Source organism: Gorilla gorilla, chromosome 8, assembly GCF_029281585.2.
Source record: "Gorilla gorilla gorilla isolate KB3781 chromosome 8, NHGRI_mGorGor1-v2.1_pri, whole genome shotgun sequence".
Lineage (NCBI taxonomy): Eukaryota > Metazoa > Chordata > Mammalia > Primates > Hominidae > Gorilla > Gorilla gorilla.
The window spans coordinates 100,278,558-100,298,530 of record NC_073232.2 but is presented as its reverse complement, the minus strand read 5'-3'; the positions used below and the strand labels follow the sequence as shown (position 1 = coordinate 100,298,530).

At 34.4% G+C, this 19,973-nt stretch overlaps 1 protein-coding gene across 3 annotated transcripts in view; it reads right to left on the bottom strand.

Annotated features, from left to right (window-relative positions):
- Positions 1 to 1,726: 1,726 nt before the first annotated feature.
- The window catches only part of PTEN (phosphatase and tensin homolog), a 104,794-nt gene continuing 86,547 nt past the window's right edge, over positions 1,727 to 19,973 (bottom strand). For 2 of the 3 annotated variants that reach the window (XM_031015316.3, XM_019035118.4), the window contains 4 exons: positions 18,288 to 18,429; positions 12,552 to 12,718; positions 9,461 to 9,685; positions 1,727 to 5,213 (listed from right to left, as the gene is read on the bottom strand). In XM_031015316.3, coding sequence (XP_030871176.1) covers positions 5,028 to 5,213; positions 9,461 to 9,685; positions 12,552 to 12,718; positions 18,288 to 18,429 — 720 coding nt within the window. In that variant the 3' untranslated portion in view covers positions 1,727 to 5,027. Of the gene's footprint in view, positions 7,151 to 9,460; positions 9,686 to 12,551; positions 12,719 to 18,287; positions 18,430 to 19,973 lie in introns of all 3 variants that reach the window. The other variant, XM_019035119.4, reaches the window with a different exon arrangement.

Sequence of the window (19,973 nt, the reverse complement as noted above, 5' to 3'; positions counted from 1 at the left end):
ACAAATTCATGACAGGTATACTAAGCTAAAAAGCTTTGAGATCAGGTACAGTATAAATTTCATTTTTAAAGAATATACATGGATATACAGAAGAAAACATGATTGTATAGTCACTAACATATTAACGATGGCTATGTCTCCAGGTGATAGGATTATGAGTGATTATTTTATTGTTGTTGTGATGGGGAAGTAGTCTCAAAATACCTAGCTTAACAACCAGAGTACTACCACCAAAGCAAACTATTTTGTCCTTTCCTGTCTTCACATTACAAACTTTTTAAAGCTACCAACCAATATGAATTTGTCTGACTGGCTACCCACATTCTGATATACATATTAGAAGGAAGATCTTTTGGAAGATGGAAAAATAGCAAGATTATGGTCATAAAAGAATAATATGCTCTCAAAAATAAGCAACAATCATTAGGCTTTCTATAGCCACATACAATTAATTCTATAAGAAAGTTGGCTCCAACATTTCATCTTTAAAAGACTTTTTCCATTATCCTGTTTCCTGGTTTTCAGGTACTGTCCTTACAACAGTTTGGACTGAATATTCTTGTTTCCATTCACAAACATTTCTTTCTGAACTAGCAACAGCACTAATCAATAGCTACACTTAAGCCATTTAAGACTAAGCTTTAGATGTGTGTCTAATTATCTGGCAAAAATAAAAGAACCAAAGAGTTTCATGTTAGCAGCAAATTAACTAGATTTAAGGGTCTTGATTTTTTTCATAAGCCTTTGGAAGCCTGCATATTAAACACTGGTGAGTTTTAAATTCTCAATGGAAATGGTGATGGCATTTACTGAACCAAGCCAGCTCATATTACAACGTACAAAGGACATGATATAAAAACAAAACTAGCACATTTCTATTTTTCAAACATCACCAAAATATCTTCTTATAAATTAGAATACTTTTAGACTCCAGTATAGTTTTCAACCATACGTATACCCAAGATACCGAAAAATAAAATGTGTGTACACATACACTTCATATTTTACATTATTGCACATTTTTTCATTTACTTTTAAAAAAATTACATGGAGAAAATGTAAACTTGAAATAATAAGTCCCACTGTAACATTGTCTACTTTATTTTTTAAACACTTGTACAAACTACACTTTCTTATTACCTTACTATGCTTTGTTGAAAGGATATGCTTTAGTCTTCAAGCTTTTAAGAATATTAGAAACAACATGATTAAATTCAAGTACAAAAAGTCCTTTAGACTATTCCGAAATATCAATTTTTATATGGCACAAGTCATGATGAGTAAATGAAGCTTTCCATATGCTGATGGCAGAATACAGAATAATAGACAAAAGTCACAAAATTGAAATCTAAAGTATCAAACCCATTCTGGGGAATTATCTTCAAACATCTGTCATAATAAAAATATGCACAATTTTCCAAGAATCTTGAACTTTTTCAGGACTAGAACGCTATTTAATGTGCTTATACAATTTATGAAGTGATGACTAAAGCCCTAAAAGTAAGTGTTTTTTCTTAATTAAACATGAGTAGACAGATACTCTACTCTCAGGCCATGCTTTTTTTTTTTTTTTTTTTTTTTTTTTTTTTAAACAGTAGGCTTTGAAGGACAGCAGGAAAAAAAAACTGAAAACTTTGTATTCACATTTGGCTGCCCATTAATTAAAACTTCAATGGACTTAAGCAATTTGAATTATAAACTCTCATTTAATAAAACACCCACACAATGACAAGAATGAGACTTTAATCAGTTTTAAGTGGAGTTTATAACACTAAGAGATAAAGGGTTGTTAACAAACACAATAACAAATGGACATCTGATTGGGATGAGGCATTATCCTGTACACATCATATTGGTATTTTTGTGTATCCTCAGTGCATAGCATTTACACACAGAGCCACTGCTGCACAGCACAAGAGTATCTGAAGAGGCTGAATCAGAGTAAGGCTGTTTAACAGACTGAAATTTTTTAGTATATATATTCTATATGAAAACAGGTTGAACTTTTGAACTGGCAGGTAGAAGGCAACTCTGCCAAATACTACAGTTAAAGCCCCCACTTTAGTGCACAGTTCCACCCCTTCCATCTGCATGCATAACACATTAACAGTATTTAAAGGTAAACGAGGCACTTTGTGGCAACCACAGCCATCGTTATGAACATATTGCACAAAATTTCTAGAACTAAACATTAAACTTGTACCCTACTTTTATTTTTTAAAGCTGAAACATTTGATGCTGCCGGTAAACTCCACTTAAGTTTATAACCTGTGCCACAGCAAAGAATGGTGATGCTATTTATTCAACTACCCTTTTAAAAGTATGGCAAACATGTTCAAGAGGAGCTACAAAGGACTTGGGATGGTACAGGGCCCAACTGTAAGCTTTCTTAAAAGTGATGCCTTCAAGTAACTTCAGACATGTAAGCTGCTGCACATCCAAAAAGTCTAAGAAAATATTCCAGAAACTCAGAGATTACCTACAGAATGCATTTCAGGCTAATTATGAATACTGCCATAAATAAAGTTTTAATTAGGACTCGAAAACCTTTCAGTCATAGCAATTCTTGTCAAATTCTATGGGGATGGTAACTGAAATAAAGTAAGGAGAGTATGTATAATATATATTTATATATATAATATATATAATGCCATTTTTCCATTTCCAATGACTACACCATAAAATGTAAGCAAGGCTTCTCAAAAACATTGAAACATTCAAAATCAAAACCCTCATTCAGACCTTCACATTCCAAAGGAAAAATAATAACAGTGCAAAAGCCCATTATAATGTCATTATTTATGACCTGGCCCTCCATGTTACATATTGGAACAATAAAGTTACGTTTTAATATGCGGTGCCCAAAATTGTAACAAAGAACAATATTTATAACTATCTTCAAAACATGAAGTTGATTTTCATTTTAGGTAACAATTTTCAGCTTTTATGAAAGACAAGGTGGCATATAAATTTCAATGGTGAGGTGTTAGAATAGTTGTCTCTAACTTTACCAATTTAACTTATGAGCAATCAATCAATACTCTATATATCAATGTTTAAATATAAATGTGTAAATCCTAAGAGCTTTGTTAAAAATCTAAAAATTGTTGAATGAAACTGACAAGGTATGGAAAACATGTCAACATTATTTACTAAGAATATTTTAGATGAAGTTCTGCCTAATCTATTTGCCATCAAACTCTATAAATGCTGCTCTAGTAGGTCCTATTCAATCTGTATTTGTAAATTAACTAGGTCAGACCACAGCTAGTGAACAATTTCAGCACCAATAAGTTATTGAAAATGGAATTTTATACCATTAAGAAATAAAATGGCTGGATATTCAAATGTCAAGGTGAAGGTATAATTTGAAGACACCAAATTTCTGGAAAAAAAAACTTTTTAATAGTATCTTCACATTAGCTTTACAATAGTAGTTGTACTCTGCTTAAAATCGTATGCAGTCTGGGCATATCAAATATATGATGATTTTTTTTAAGAAGTGAAATTGAAGCCCTAGTCCCAACTCGGGGGAGCACTATGAAGAAATGATTCAACACTGCACATTTAAAAAAAAAAACAAAAAAACAAAAAAACCCTATTCTTTCAATAGCAAATCAATAAAGCACATGTAGGACAATTTCTACTGAAAAATCAAATGTCTTTTTTTTGCGTGCAGCATCGAAAGTTTACTGCAACTCTAATTTCCTTTTTAACACAAATGTGCTTTTTAATATAAACATTATATGTATTCAGTATTCAAGTAAAATTCCCTAACAGTTAATGACATTTAAAAAATGTGCAAAACTGCAAAACTCATTGTAATAGAATGTGTAAGGTCAAAAGGGTGGAACGGCTGACAGCTATTGAATAAGTGCATCATAAATCTTCAAAGAAAAAAAAACGCTTACTGTAGAATCTCAAATTGAAAATTTCTGTGCAGCATTACAAAATATTTTATATTTAATGAGAAAAAAGAAGCTTGCAGGCAGCACATGAAGCATCCACAGCAGGTATTATGATTGAAAACTAGTAAAATAAGTGTAAGTTGTTGACTGACGTAGGTACTAATAGCATCTGAATTTTAGCACTGGCCTTGATTACACAGGAGATGGAGAAGTCGTTACAATTGAGAAAACATATTTAATAAATCATTGTCAATTTTTATAATGTTTCAAGCCCATTCTTTGTTGATAGCCTCCACATTTATATGGTTAAGTCATTGTTGCTGTGTTTCTTACCTATGACATTATTTTTATATCCCTTCATTTGTGGATCTTAAGATGTTGCAGAAGGTTCATTCCTGTACCCCAATACAGATTCACTTCCTTTAGCTGCCTTTTCTAGCACCAATATGCTTTAAAAAAAAATGCGCAAACAACAAGCAGTGACAGCGGCCAATTCCTCGAATGTCCAGATTAATAACTGTAGCATGCTAAAGAAAGGTGTGTGTAAATAGCTGGAGATGGTATATGGTCCAGAGTCCAGCATAAAATTATTTCCTTTCTGAGCATTCCCTCCATTCCCCTAACCCGAATACATGCATTAGAATGTAGCAAAACCCTTCAGAAACCTCTCTTAGCCAACTGCAAACTTATCTGTTGCCACAAGTGCAAAGGGGTAGGATGTGAACCAGTATATCACAAAGCTCTTTAGCCACTTCAGTTGGTGACAGAACACAAAAGGAAAAAATTCCTACGTATACACATCAGTCTGTCTCCACTTTTTATAAAACTGGAATAAAACGGGAAAGTGCCATCTTTATTAATCCTAATTGAATTTTAAATGTCCTTTTGACACAAAAAGGTATATACATGACACAGCTACACAACCTTTTTTCAACTGGACAACAAGTGTCAAAACCCTGTGGATGTATAGGGTAAAACAAGATTGGTCAGGAAAAGAGAATTGTTCCTATAACTGGTAATCTGACACAATGTCCTATTGCCATTAAAAAAAAAAAAGGTCCATTTTCAGTTTATTCAAGTTTGTTTTCATGGTGTTTTATCCCTCTTGATAAAAAAAATTCAGACTTTTGTAATTTGTGTATGCTGATCTTCATCAAAAGGTTCATTCTCTGGATCAGAGTCAGTGGTGTCAGAATATCTATAATGATCAGGTTCATTGTCACTAACATCTGGTGTTACAGAAGTTGAACTGCTAGCCTCTGGATTTGACGGCTCCTCTACTGTTTTTGTGAAGTACAGCTTCACCTAGAGAAAGAAAATTTAAAATGAAAACCCACAAATATGACTCATCTTAAACTATTTAGTGAAATATATTTTTAACAGATTTTTTATTCCATTTTGCAGATGAACATATTAATTTTTAAGCACTGTAACAAACATGATCTTTAAGAGGCCTTTTAAATGACCCTCTTCTTATTAAGATGTTCAACATTTTCTTTCTTGCTAGGTACTAAACAGATAAACTATCAGGATGTTAATACAATTTATTTATTTTTATTTCTGGAGACAAGAGTCTTGCTCTGTTGCCAAGCTGGAGTGCAGTGGCATGATCTTGGCTCACTGCAACCTCTGCCTCCCGGGTTCAAGCAATTCTCGTGCCTTAGCCTCCCAAACAGCTAGGGCTACAGGTGTACACCACCATGCCCAGATAATTTTTTGTATTTTAGTAGAAATGGGGTTCATCATGTTGCCCAGGCTGATCTCAAACTCCTGAGCTCAGGCAATCTGCCTGCCTCAGCCTCCCAAAGTGCTGGGATTACAAGTGTGAGCCACCACGCCCAACCTCAATTTTATTTTTTAAGGAATATAAGTGGCAAATATTAACTAAATAATTATACAAAATAAATACAGATTGAAAGTCATCAATAGTTTACATAATATAGCATTTGAATTACAAAATTCAATTCACAAACAGCCGAGTTCAAAAAGAATGTTTCTCTTACTACCTATGTGAAAAATCAATGTATCTCTTTGTGTGTGTGTGTGTGTGTGTGTGTGTGTGTGTGTGTGTGTGTGTGTGTGTTTGAGACAGGGTCTTGCTCTGTCACCCAGACTAGAGTGCAGTGGCATCTTCACAGCTCACTGCAGGCTCAAACTCCCAGGATCAACCTCAGCCTCCCAAGTAGCTAGGACTACAGGTGCATGCCACCACACCCAGCTAGCTTTTATATTTTTTGTAGAGATGGGATTTCACCATGTTGCCCAGGCTGGTCTCAAACTCCTTAGTTCAAGGTGGTAGGCCCACCTTGGCCTCCCAAAGTGTTGCGATTTTAGGCGTGAACCACTGTGCCCGGCTTCAATGTAGTTTTTGATATAAACAACACTACACAAACACAAACTACTGATCAACATTGATATTTGGGATTTATTAGCCCTAAAAACTTTACCTAAAGGGAGGAAGGAGAGGGACATTAACATAATACAGTGGTCTATAACAGACAGTCAAGTGCCTTTACATGCCTAGTGAAAATAACTGTCAAAACAACCTTACATGTTAGGTATTTTCATTTCCAAGGGGAGGAAGCTAAGGCCCAGAAAGGTTAGGGAACTTGTTAAAGGCTACATATCTATTAAAAGTAGGTAGTGGATGTGAGATTTAAATCAGAAATGACTTCAAATCCCTTCTTCATTATATTATATTGACAGCCCCTCCCTCCCCTATTATCCAAGAGTCATTATCAATTCTTCTTTTACAACCAACATCCACTGCATCAGTAAACTCTTTAAGTTAATCTGACAGCTTCTTGTTACCCTTCACTGCCACTATTCTAAGCAGTGAGGGGCAACAAGAAGCAAACATCTTCTCTCATCTTTACTAAACTATTCAAGTACCTCTTAATTGATCTCTCAGCTTCCTTTATTACCCCTTCTCCCTACTTTCCTCACTCATCTATATTTTGAAAGCATGAACACAGGGAATATTAAACACAAAATTCAGATTACATCCTTCCTATGCTGAACACACACTAGTATCTTTACACTTGGACTGGTTTTCTTGTCTACTCTGTTTCAGTCAAAATGACTTACCCCCTCTTCAGATATACCAAGCTCATTCTCTTGTCTAAGGGCTTTTGCATCTCTACTCTTAACTCTTTTCCCAGATATTTGTATAACTCACTTATATGATTTAGGCCTCTGCTTAAATGTTATCTGCTTGGTTGGGCCTTCTCTAATCATCTTTGCTAAAAAACAAAAAACATACAAACCAAGATTACTCTCTATCCTGTCTATTTTTTATAGCACTTACTACTATATGACATTGTATTTGTTTACTAATAATGGAGTTTTTATTTGTAATCACAAATATAAAACATCTTGCAATATTAAAATAGAAAACAATAAAACTAAAGGGAAAAAGACATTTTAAAAGTTAATGGCTGAGCAAAATGCAGATTTAGAGAAAAGAAAGGAAACCTGTGGATTCTAAAGAGAATGTCTAGCCCGGAGGACATGATGTTAAGTAAAATAAGTCAGGTACAGAAAGATAAATACCGTATGTTCTCACTCATATATGGAAGCTAAAAAAGTTGAGCTCATAGGAGTGTGGTTATTAGAGGCCGGGAAAGGGAGTGGGAGGGGAAGATAGGGAGATGTTGGTTAAAAGATAAAAAATTACACACAGGAGGAATAAATTATAGTGTTCTATAGAACTGTAACTAGTCAACAATAATTTACTGTATATTTTCAAATAGCTAGAAGACAGAATTTTGACTGTTCCTAACACAAAGAAATGACAAATGTTTGAGGTGATCCATATGCTAATTATCCTGATTTGATCATCACACACTGCATACATGAAAATATCACTCTGTATCCCATAAATACGTACAATTATTATATATTAAAAAATTTTTTAAAGGGAAACTTCTGAACACTTAAAAAAAATTTAAGGGCTAAAGACATTTAATATTGGATCTATTTTCACTTAAAACGTGCAGGGGCCCAAGTATTACTATTACTACCAATACACATACATACATACACATATGTATGTATATTGGTAGTAATAGTAATATACATACATACATACATATATGTATGTATATTGGTAGTAATAGAGTGTGTGTGTGTGAGTGTGTGCGTGTGTGTGTGTGTGTGTATATATATATATATATATTTTTTTTTTTTTTAAGACAGAGTCTTGCTCTGTCGCCCAGGCTGAAGTGCACGTGCACTGGTGTGATCTCGGCTCACTGCAACCTCCACCTCACAGGCTCAAGCAATTCTTGTGCCTCAGCCTCCCAAGTATCTGGGATTACAGGTGTGCAACACCATGCCCAGCTAATTTTTGTATTTGTAGTGCAGATAGGGTTTCGCCATATTGGCCGGCTGGTCTTAAACTCCTGGGCCTCAAGTGATCCGCCTGCCTTAGCCTCCCAAAGTGCTGGGATTACAGATGAAGTATTACTAGCAATATTCTTAATACTCAGACGCTACAGTTAGATTTGTTACATGTTATAAAAATTGAATGAAAAATTAAGAGAGAGTAAAAAAGAGAAAGAAAAGAGTGTGGTGAATGAACAGGGGAAAATCAGGTAGAATAAGAAATAGGAAGGGGGAAGAAAAAAATGGTAAACAACCATTTGGGAATGTTTACAAATCAGATTTTTTTAATCTGAAGAATTCTTGTCTATAAGTAGATATATATACCTATATAGAAATACATATATCACACATAGACACAAATGAAACAAACCAAATAATTCTAAGATACAATATAAGGAAATAGGATTTTTAAAAAAAGAATAACGGGAGGACAATCAGAGGACTTCAGAGAATATGAGATTGAAGCTAAGGCTGGAAATATGAAGATACCTATGGAAGGTCAGGGGAAAAGGCTGAGATGAAAAGGTACAGGGAGAAGGAAAATAACTGGAAAGACTAGAGGCAGAAACTTAGCATTTTGAAGAACTGAAGAAAGACCAGTATGACTGAATCTCAAGAAACAGGAGAGAAGGTGACTAGTGCTGATGTAGGAGGTAGCCCTGTGCTAAATTATGCTGGGCCTTGTAGGTCATGGTAAAAAAAAAAAAAAAACACAAGGTCCTTATAAAGCGTAAACAGAAGTGACACAATCAAGTCTATTTTTAAGATCACTCTGAGGGGTTGAGAATAAATTGGAAGGCAGACAGGAGTGGAGCAGTAAAAACATTCCATATGAATCATTCCCAAATGACTGAGTTCCCATCTATTTCTTTCCTCTCCCATTCCTACTTCATATCCCAGTCATTTAGCCCCCTCCCGCACCTTTGCCCCAGATTTCAGCAAACAACAAAGAATCAGGAAAAGGAAAAATGCAGCTTTTTTGACGCTGTGTACATTGGGTATTTTATTAGAAACTTTCATGTTACTGCTACGTAAACACTGCTTCGAAATAATACATAAGTTAAAAACTTGTCAAGCAAGTTCTTCATCAGCTGTACTCCTAGAATTAAACACACATCACACACATACAAGTCACCAACCCCCACAAAATGTTTAATTTAACTGACCTTAAAATTTGGAGAAAAGTATCGGTTGGCTTTGTCTTTATTTGCTTTGTCAAGATCATTTTTTGTTAAAGTGAGTACTAGATATTCCTTGTCATTATCTGCACGCTCTATACTGCAAATGCTATCGATTTCTTGATCACATAGACTTCCATTTTCTACTTTTTCTGAGGTTTCCTCTGGTCCTGGTATGAAGAATGTATTTACCCAAAAGTGAAACATTTTGTCCTAAAAAAAAAAAAAAAAGAAAAGAAAAAGAAATGAAATGACATAATTAATGATGTTTTATTTTTTTAAAAAAGAAAATCTGTCACCTATGTTAAACATTTGCAAAAAGTCAACAAAATAAACTATCATTTGATATTCTGAATAAAGGTAAACACAAAGACTATTATAAGGCAATCTGAGTTATCTGTTGCATTTTCATTCACACGATTTTTCTTCACTCAAATTCTCAAATTTTAAACCAAAAATACAATCTCACAAGATCTAAGATAAACTACTTTTGCCTTAAAATTTTAAGTAAAAAAACCTCTTTTCTCATCTAATACTAGCTTTAAATATGTTTTTAGTTTACGTGTACATACATATAAACAAAATTCAGATATGGATTTAATTTTTTCTACATTTCAAATGAGCTACCTATTCCAAGATTTACTTTAACAAAAGTTCTTGGAAGGTGAGTGCAACTTCCCTGATGACGCATGGCAAATACATGTTTACTTCTACAGCAATACAAACATGAGAAGCTCCAGTTTCTTACATGACAATATAATGCTTGAATACTTTCAGAATAAATATGAGGGGGTAGGAAAGAGTACTACTGATTTCTTTTGATGTTATAAAATGCTTGTTCTTAAAAAAAATCACTTCTTACTAATAAGATAATACCTTCTTAATAAAAAAACACAACAGAAGTTCATCACTTTAAACCTCTACTGACCAACAAAGAAATCTGGCCTGTATAAATCATTTGGCAATTAATGATGTACAGCCTTGTGACATCTTATCTGGTACCTTAAAATGCCATTTAAATCTTTTATTCTAATTTATCTTAAAGTTTTTTATCCCCCAGAAAATAAGATCCTTAAGGATGTTACGTCTTAAATGTCGTTGCATCTTTTAACAGTACCTGGCAAAGTAATCTTGCATACAAGTCTTTAAAATTTTTTTTTGCTTATTTCAATTATTTTAGCCAGTAATTGTATTTTACTTAGAAGAAAATAAGCCAATAATATTTAAATAACAAAAAGGTGAATTCTCTATATATATGGGTTATACTAAAATTTTTTGTGTTTTAATCATAGCATATTCTTAAATAAGGCAGGGAAAATCAATAAAATGGAAATTTATGTAGTCAAGGATAAACAAATAAATCATAAATATTTAATCTAACCTTCAATTTTGCATGTGTTAAAGTACAGATGAAGGGAAATAAGAATTAGTAAATTCCTAAAGGTATGCAGAGATGATGATGTAGATGCCTATTTTTGAAAGGAAAATAAAACTTACTAGTTATCTTAATTTTAAAACAGTTGCTAATACTTCCTGGATATCAAAAAATAATTTTTCTAAGTTATTGAGATATATTTAACTTTTATTTGTACAGATGATAGGAAACGGGTTTCTGGTTAAAAAAAAAAAGTTCAGCATATTTTGATTTTTTTTTTCCAGCTACTTGGATTCTGGATAAAGGAAAATTATATCTCTACTGATACATCAAAGCAGCATTTAAAATTCTGCAGTAAATGAAACTTCCTCTTATTTTCTTTCAAAAGAAAAGCTAAAAATCAGAAAATCTAAATAAATCCTATCATTGAGAATGTTTAAAGATTGGCAATACGCTATCTAGTATGTTTAACAAGGCAGCAACACTATAAAGTTAGTCCTTTTCTTCATTACTATCTAAAAATGTTGCACCTTAGTCTCACTTTAAATATTCACATTTAATATTTTAAATGAAGATAGTTGTTTTTTTTTTTTTTCCTTTTTTTTTTTTTTGAGATGGAGTTTCACTCTTGTTGCCCAGGCTGGAGTACAATGGTGCATTCTTGGCTTACTGCAACCTCTGCCTCTCGGGTTCAGCAATTATCCTGCCTCAAGCCTCCTGAGTAGCTGGGAAAACAGGCGCCTGCCACCACACCTGGCTAATTTTTTTGTATTTTTAGTAGAGATGGGGTTTAACCATGTTGGCCAGGCTGGTCTCGAACTCCTGACCTCAGGTGATCTGCCCGCCTCAGCCTCCCAAAGTGCTAGAATTACAGGCGTGAGCCACCGCACAGGGCCGATAGTTGGTTTTAAAATAATAAGACGTTGCCTTCTCTAAATACAGATCAATCAAATTCAAACTTCATTAACTTTCTAAACCTGCATATTTAAATACCATGTTTTCATTCTTTATTACTTCCTCTTCATACTGATTTCTCTCCTAGTTAAAAAATTAATCAGTAAATCCACAGAAGCTAAATAGAAAATAATCAAGTCTTAAGAAATGTTAAGGCCAGGCATGATGGCGCACACCTATAATTCCAACACTTTGGGATGCCAAAGCGTGAGGACTGCTTGTGCCCAGGAGTTTGAGACCAGCCTGGGCAACATAGTGAGACCCTGTCCCTACAAAAATAAAAATAAAAAAAATTAGCTGGGTGTGGTGGCACATGCTTGTAGTCTTAGCTACTCAGCCTGGGCAATAGAACAAGACCCTGTCTCTAACAAAAAGGAAAAAAAAAAAAGGAAAGAAAAAGAAACGTAAGCCAAAATGGAGAAAAAGTGGTTTGTGTCACTACATAAGACCACAGAACAGATCTCATTTCTACCTATAGACCAAAATTTTTAAAATATTGTTCCCATGCTAATTTCTTCTCAGTTAACCATCCTTGTTAAGAAAAATTCCTCTCATGTTACAATGCCATAAGGCCTTTTCCTTCAAACAGGATTATTTACCCTTATAATGTCTCACCAATGCCAGAGTAAGCAAAACACCTGCAGATCTAATAGAAAACAAATTATAGTTCCTTACATGTCATAAAATAAAATATAGCTTTTAATCTGTCCTTATTTTGGATATTTCTCCCAATGAAAGTAAAGTACAAACCTTTTTTAGCATCTTGTTCTGTTTGTGGAAGAACTCTACTTTGATATCACCACACACAGGTAACGGCTGAGGGAACTCAAAGTACATGAACTTGTCTTCCCGTCGTGTGGGTCCTGAATTGGAGGAATATATCTTCACCTTTAGCTGGCAGACCACAAACTGAGGATCTGCATGGTTAAATACATACCAGTATTATTTCACAGGAAATGCCTTTAACTGTCAAACTGTCAAAAACGATTTTAATGATTAATATCAGCAATATACATGAAATATGGATTCTGTATCTGCAATCTTGATCTAAAGCAAATCAACTGAAATAAATGAAATAAAAATATAAACACTGTAAGATTTTCTCCAGTTTGAACCTTCAAAATAAGGTCCTATTACTTGTATAAAAGTCAATCCCTATTTCATGAATAGTAAGTCCCAAAATTAGACTTCTAGTGGCAGAGTAACTTCAAAACTTTAACATTAAAATCATACTAAAAATCCTAATACAAATAAAAACTTTAAGCATTAAAAACGATGAAATAATTATCTGGTACATTTGTGAACTACATCAAAAGTAACTTTTAAGACAGATATCAACAGGCAGTAGTCAGGAAAAACTTTTAAATGTAAAGAAGACAGATATTTGCTATAGTATTCTTAAGTCTCTAGCATGCGGCAAAGATCACAAAATACAAATCATTACATGTTCACAAGAGAAAGAGGATAAAACCTATAACAATGTTATAAAAAAATTTCAAAAACACAAGTCTAAATATTTATAAAAAAATTAACCATCATTCATTTTCCTATAGCTCACATTTTAAAGGTATATAATGCCACCATCATAAGAAACAGGAAACAAGAAATTTGAAATTTCTGTAAAGAAATGTAACAGATTTCAAGTAAAAACTGCAGCACAACCTTCCTTTCCTCCAAAACACCTCATTTTCATTAACAAGTATTCTGGCTTTGGCTCATGTCTGTTTTAAATAACTGGTAAAAAATAAAGTAACTGGTAAAATATAACTTCTCAAAATTCATCATGCTTTTACACTAGCAATTCAACCAAATGGTGGGAAAGTGTGTTAAGGGAAGGATTGTATGTTTTATTTTTTAAATCTACTCATAAATTCATTTATAGCTAGTGACGTTAATGACAGAAATTAAAGACTGATGAATGTTATGATCCCAGGACTTCAAAAACTGAAAGTTACCTAAATAATTTGACAAAGTATAATTCATTTGTCATACGCTGAGGAATTAGAAAACAAAAGTCCATTACAAAGAAATTTATTAACCTTAGGAGGTTAAGAAGTGCCATTTGAAGAAAACATGCCAAGATAATAGGGAAACAGGAACACAAAGTTACATAAAGTGTATGAGAAATATTATACATATTTAAATATATTTTATATTTATATTACGTATATATATATAACAAAAAATTCTCAGCACCAAAAGGTGTCATTATTCTAGAAGATAAACAAAAGTCTTACATTTTTATCAATGTGACTCAGAACAAGGCAAAGCTAAACCAAGTTAAATGAAATTTCCAGTTTAGTAAACACCTACTACTATTTCTATGTAATATCTAAAGCAATATCAGCCATCACATAATTAATATGTTTGATAAAAGCATGCGGGCTATTCCAACATGGTCTTCTAAGACACTTATTATTCGAAAAAGCTACCACAAACAGGATAAATATTACACCAACAATCTATCAATAAATTTCACTTCCTTGACTCAAAGTTCAAAGTGCAATGAGCCATTTCATAAGACTTTATGTGATACTGAAATTTCACTGGGAAATCTAACTTCAAGAAGCAAATAAACAAAGTAGGATTCCAAAGCTGTGATAAAATTAACCAGAATAAAATTGAAAAACTGCCTTGTAATCTTTTCAATTTAAACTCCATTAATTCAGAATCTGATAATCCTGATTTTAGGACTTTAAAAAGAAAATTAATAGTATTTCCAGGTTTCAATTAAACTACATCTAAAATGTGCATCTTCAAATATTATAGTATTATATTAAAAAATGTATAAGTAGTAAAGATTTCCTCAATCACTAAAGAAAATAATCTTCTCTGCAATATGAATATCATGTTTCAGACAGATAAGACCTAACTAAGCAGAAGTCCAATATTAGTATGGTTCTGTGGACTTCTACAGTATATATCCTTGGATATGACTATGTTCCAAAAAATAAATAACAAGATCCAAACCTAGTGATATAGTTTGGATATCTTTCCCTCCCAAATCTCAGGTTGAATTGTAATCCCCAGTGCTAGAGGTGGGGCCTGGTGGAAGATGCTTGAATCATGGGGGCAGATCCCACATGAATGGCTTGGGCCATCCTCTTGGTGATAAGTGAGCTGGCATTTAAAAGTGGGTGGCACCTTCTCCCCACCACTCCTTCTCTTTCTTGCTCCCATTCTCACCATGCTCCCCTTTTGCCTTCAGCCATGATTGGAGGCTTCCTGAGGCCTCCCCAGAAGCAGAAGCTGCTATGCTTTCTGTACAGCGTGCAGAACCATGAGCCAATTAAAGAAGAATTTATAAAGAAAACAGGTTAAACCTGTTTAATACTCAGTCTCAGGTATTTCTTTAAAGCAATGCAAAAACAGACTAATACACCTAGTAAATGAAAATCAGAATGTAAATAATGGAATGATAAATAGTGGAGACTTGAAAGGGTGAGTAGAAGATGAGAAATTACTTAATGGGTACAATGTATATTATTCAGATGATGGACAACCTAAAAGCCCTGACTTGAAACTATACACTCTATGCATGTAACAAAATTACACTTGTGTCCCTAAATCTATACAAGCAAAACAATTTTTTAAGTCAGAATTAAATTTCCTTGGATATATACATATTGTTATAGTCTTGAATGAAAACCACATTGATCATCCTTTAGTAACATTTTTAACCCTGTTAAATGTCTAGAATATAGTAGCTTTTTTCATCACTTAGAAATATTAAGACAAAAATCAAGAAAAAGCTGCCAATCCCTACAGAAGATGCTGTATTTTCCAGCACTATCTGTTTTCTTCATTGATTCCTCTTCTTCTTCCTAAACCCAAGTTGCCATTCTTATCTCAGTCCTCACCCTCTCCTTTTCTTCCTTTCCTCCAAGACTTCCCATGCCCAAACTCCACACCATTATTTATATGAAAGGCTTAACTACTCTCCCTTTCCTGATGATGCCCAAAATATCGATATATCTCCTACCTAGATTCGAACCCATACTCCCAAGTACCCACTGAATATTGTCATGTGAGAAGCTCACTTTTACCGGATTTAAAACACGTTTAAAACCAAAATATCAGCATTAATGTCTCCAAGTCTCAGATTCACTTTTCTTTCTTTCTGAGACTATTTCACCTTACTGGGCTCAAAACTTTTACAAAATCTTTAGCTATAAATGGCAAATAAAAAATTAATGAAATCCCATTTGATTGTCTTAGCATACCTGCATTAAGGCAAGTTTTATTACTGGTTTCTTTTCCACTATTTTTTCCTCTTGCGATTATAACTTTGCATACAACTGTCCTTAAAACATGGTTTAATCCTCAAGTATTATCATGACATCTCAGTATTTATGAAATCAAGTCTGTTATCCCCGTTCAGGATCCTCTAACAGTCAGTCACACGTTCCATACCTATTCTCTGACACTACATTCTTGTCCAGCTTTTTCCTTCTGCTGCACTTCAACTCAAGCTATTTCCCATTGCCTGTAATACTTCTTTCAGTAGTTTTTAATTTATTTACTTATTTATTTTTTTAAGACGGAGTCTCACTCTTACCGCCCTGGCTGGAGTGCAATGATGCAATCTCGGCTCACTGCAACCTCCACCTTCGGCTTCAAGCGATTCTCCTGCCTCAGTCTCCCAAGTAGCTGGGACTACAGGCACACATCACCATGCCTGGCTAATTTTTGTATTTTTAGTACAGACAGGGTTTCACCATGTCGGCCAGCCTGATTTCAAACTCCTGACCTCAGGTGATCCATCCACCTTGACCTCCCAAAGTGCTGGGATTACAGGCGTGAACCACTGCGTCTGGCCACTTCTTTCAGTTTTAATGCCAATCTAAACTGTATGTTTTCTTCAATGTTCAATAAAGAGCTGGTGAACTTCCTTTAAGAAACTGTCTGACAACCTTCAAAAGCTTTTCTGAATGTAGCATTTATAATTTATATACACAACTTCCCATTTATTTTATTTTATATTTATTTATTTATTTCTAAGACAAAGTCTTGCTCCGATATCCAGGCTGCAGTGCAGTGGCATGATCTCGGCTAACTGCAACCTCTGCCTCCTGGGTTCAAGCGATTCTCCTGCCTCAGCCTCCCAAGAAGCTGGGACTACAGGTGTGTGCCACTATGCCCAGCTAATTTTTGTGTTTTTAGTAGAGATGGGGTTTCACCTTGTTGTCCAGGCTGGTCTCGAACTCCTGAGATCAAGCGATCCGCCTGCCTCAGCCTCCCAAAGTGCTGGGGTTACACGTGTGAGCCTCGTGCCTAGCCCCACAACCTCCCACTTAATTACATATAGCTCATATTTTATTAAAACTTGACTACAGTATTAAATCATAGTACATAAGAGGAAACTAGAAAATGAGGAAAGATTACTAAAGTGAATGTTTTCTTTCCCTTAATATCTGCATGATACTTTATACCTTTCTCTTGGCTCTTACATTGGTATCAATACTATAGGAAGAGCATGAGTTTTTTCTTCCTTTTTCCTTCTCTATGAATCTGTTACATTCATCTGTCAGTCACTTCCAACAGCTCAGTACCTTGCATTCAGCAGTTTTAAAAATTGTACTGAGATGAAAAGAGCATCAATGAGACTCTTTAGAAGACTTTAACATGCTATACTAATAAATCTGTGGTCTTTGATAAAGTTATCTGTCTCTAAGAATACAGAAAAGATCTGATGAGGATGATCACACCTATCTGACAACAACATCGGAGAAGTAGAATAGGATCAGGATGACTGAGGTAGACTTATAGAGATTAGGGTAAAAGGGAGAAATAAATAGAGGCAGACATCAGTGACATAATCTGTATTTAGTACTTATCCAGGAAGTTTCAGATTTCAAAGTCTCTTCATTTTATTGACAAGCAAACTCAAAGAGAGGTAGATGATATGCTCAGGGTTACACAATAGATTAATGAGATAGGACTAGAATCTGGATCTAAATCCAGGTTTTCTCTAACACTCCACATACTTTGATTCCTATTCTTTACTCATCATACTTCAGCTTGCTGCCATGTCTTATCACTTCTTCCTTTCCTTTTCATTGCTTTGTCACCATTACTGTCAACACCTAGTCTTCCTAAGATATTAAGGAATTGATCCCTGCCCTAAAAGCAGCAAATTGCTGAACTCCTCTGGTGGACCTCTGCTGGACCTCATGCTGGACCTCTGATGGGACAGGTTCTTCCATCATCTAGTCAGAATTGGGCTGTATTTGGTGGTTGTAACACAGAATATTTCTTTCATAAATACAATTTGGCTTCAACTACATTAAAACCCATTGCTTTTGGCTTCTTTAGCCCAATGAGTTGAACAACAAAGCTAATTAATTTGTTCAAATGCTTCAGAAATATAGTCTCCTGCATAAATTTCAAATGTGGTAAATTTCTTTCTAAATTTTTATGTAAACTTCTAGATATGGTAAGAAAACTGTTCCAATACATGGAAGGATGAGAATTTCAAGCACTTACTGCAAGTTCCGCCACTGAACATTGGAATAGTTTCAAACATCATCTTGTGAAACAACAGTGCCACTGGTCTATAATCCAGATGATTCTTTAACAGGTAGCTATAATAATACACATAGCGCCTCTGACTGGGAATAGTTACTCCCTGGTGGACAGAAAAAAAAGAGAAGCCAAATTGAAAAAAAATGTTCCATTATAGTTATTTCACTAAATTGCTATGGTAACGGGGTCGTAGCCATTTAAGAACATATATACATTAGAAATTTGACCTTAAATGATTAATACTTAAATCCAGCTCAATAATAAATAAGAGCAATATCAACACAAAGGATATCAGAATAACTCTCCTCCCTTAAAACAATTATCATAACAACCCATTTATTCAAAGGTCACAACAGCGCTCTGACCCATGAACCCCATAGGCAAAGGCCACTACATATCCAAAATAAGTGTCAAAGGCCTCTGCCCTACAGCTATGCTCTATACACCTAGGGCTCCCCACAAGGATTTATGGACTCCTTAAACACACAGCTCCTCACAAACTTGATTACCTACTTTCCAGGGGAAAGAGTATCAGAATCAGCAAACTAGATAGAGGCATATTGCCTTTAAGGCAGAAACAGCAGTAGCAAAAAGTGATGCTGGCATTAGGGCCCAACAAAAACAGGACTATGCAGTTGATGTAAATGTGTGAAACAATCTTCTAACACAGGTAAAGCTATCCTTGTACTACATGCATCTCTTTGTTGAAGAAACCAGGGAAAAATGAAGTGTTTTAGAAAATGTAAGTATTACAAATGACTAAAATGTATCTAGTTCTCAAGAGTTTATTAAACAATAAAACATAAATAAAATTTTGTAATACATGTGGCACTTAATAGGGGAAGCTGAGTTATCTAAAGAGAAAAATCTAATATGTACAATAATGCATTCACTAACGAAGATGAATAAATGAGGTATTTAAGGGTTTTTTATTAGACATGTGACTTAAGAAAAATCCAACCTAAAAATGTAAGACAAACAATAAGCAACATTAAGAAGTTTAACGGTAAAAGTAACTTACAGAACACTGTACCTTAAATGAAAGTATACTCAAGAGGAAAAAGAATTTGCAATTATTTCTCTTTTAAGTTACTACTGGCATCTAAATCTCCCCAATGTCTTAAAAATTCTAGACACAACCTTCTTCTCCCTAATGAAAAATATAAAACATATTTATGTGAATTTAAAAACAGGCCAGGTGCAGTGGCTCACAACCTGTAATCTCAGCACTCTGGGAGGCCGAGGTGGGCTGATCACTTGAGGTCAGGAGTTGGAGACCAGCCTGGCCAACATGGTGAAACCCAGTCTCTACCAAAAATACAAAAAATTAGCTGGGCGTGGTGATGTGTATCTGCAGTCCCAGCTACTTGGGAGGCTGAGGCAGGACAATCACTTGAGCCTGGGAGACGGAGGTTGCAATGAGCTGAGATCGTGCCACTGCACTCCAACCTGGACCACAGAGAAGACTGTCTCAAAAAACAAACAAACAAAAAACCAGGTATGCTGAATAGCAAGTATGTAGGTATCCACTGTAGTACTCCTAATATTTTTTCAAAGATGAGCATGATTTTATTATAGACAATTTAAAAATATGTGTATGTGTGTATAAATGTCAAAAAAAATCGGTATAAACCATTTCAAATCATG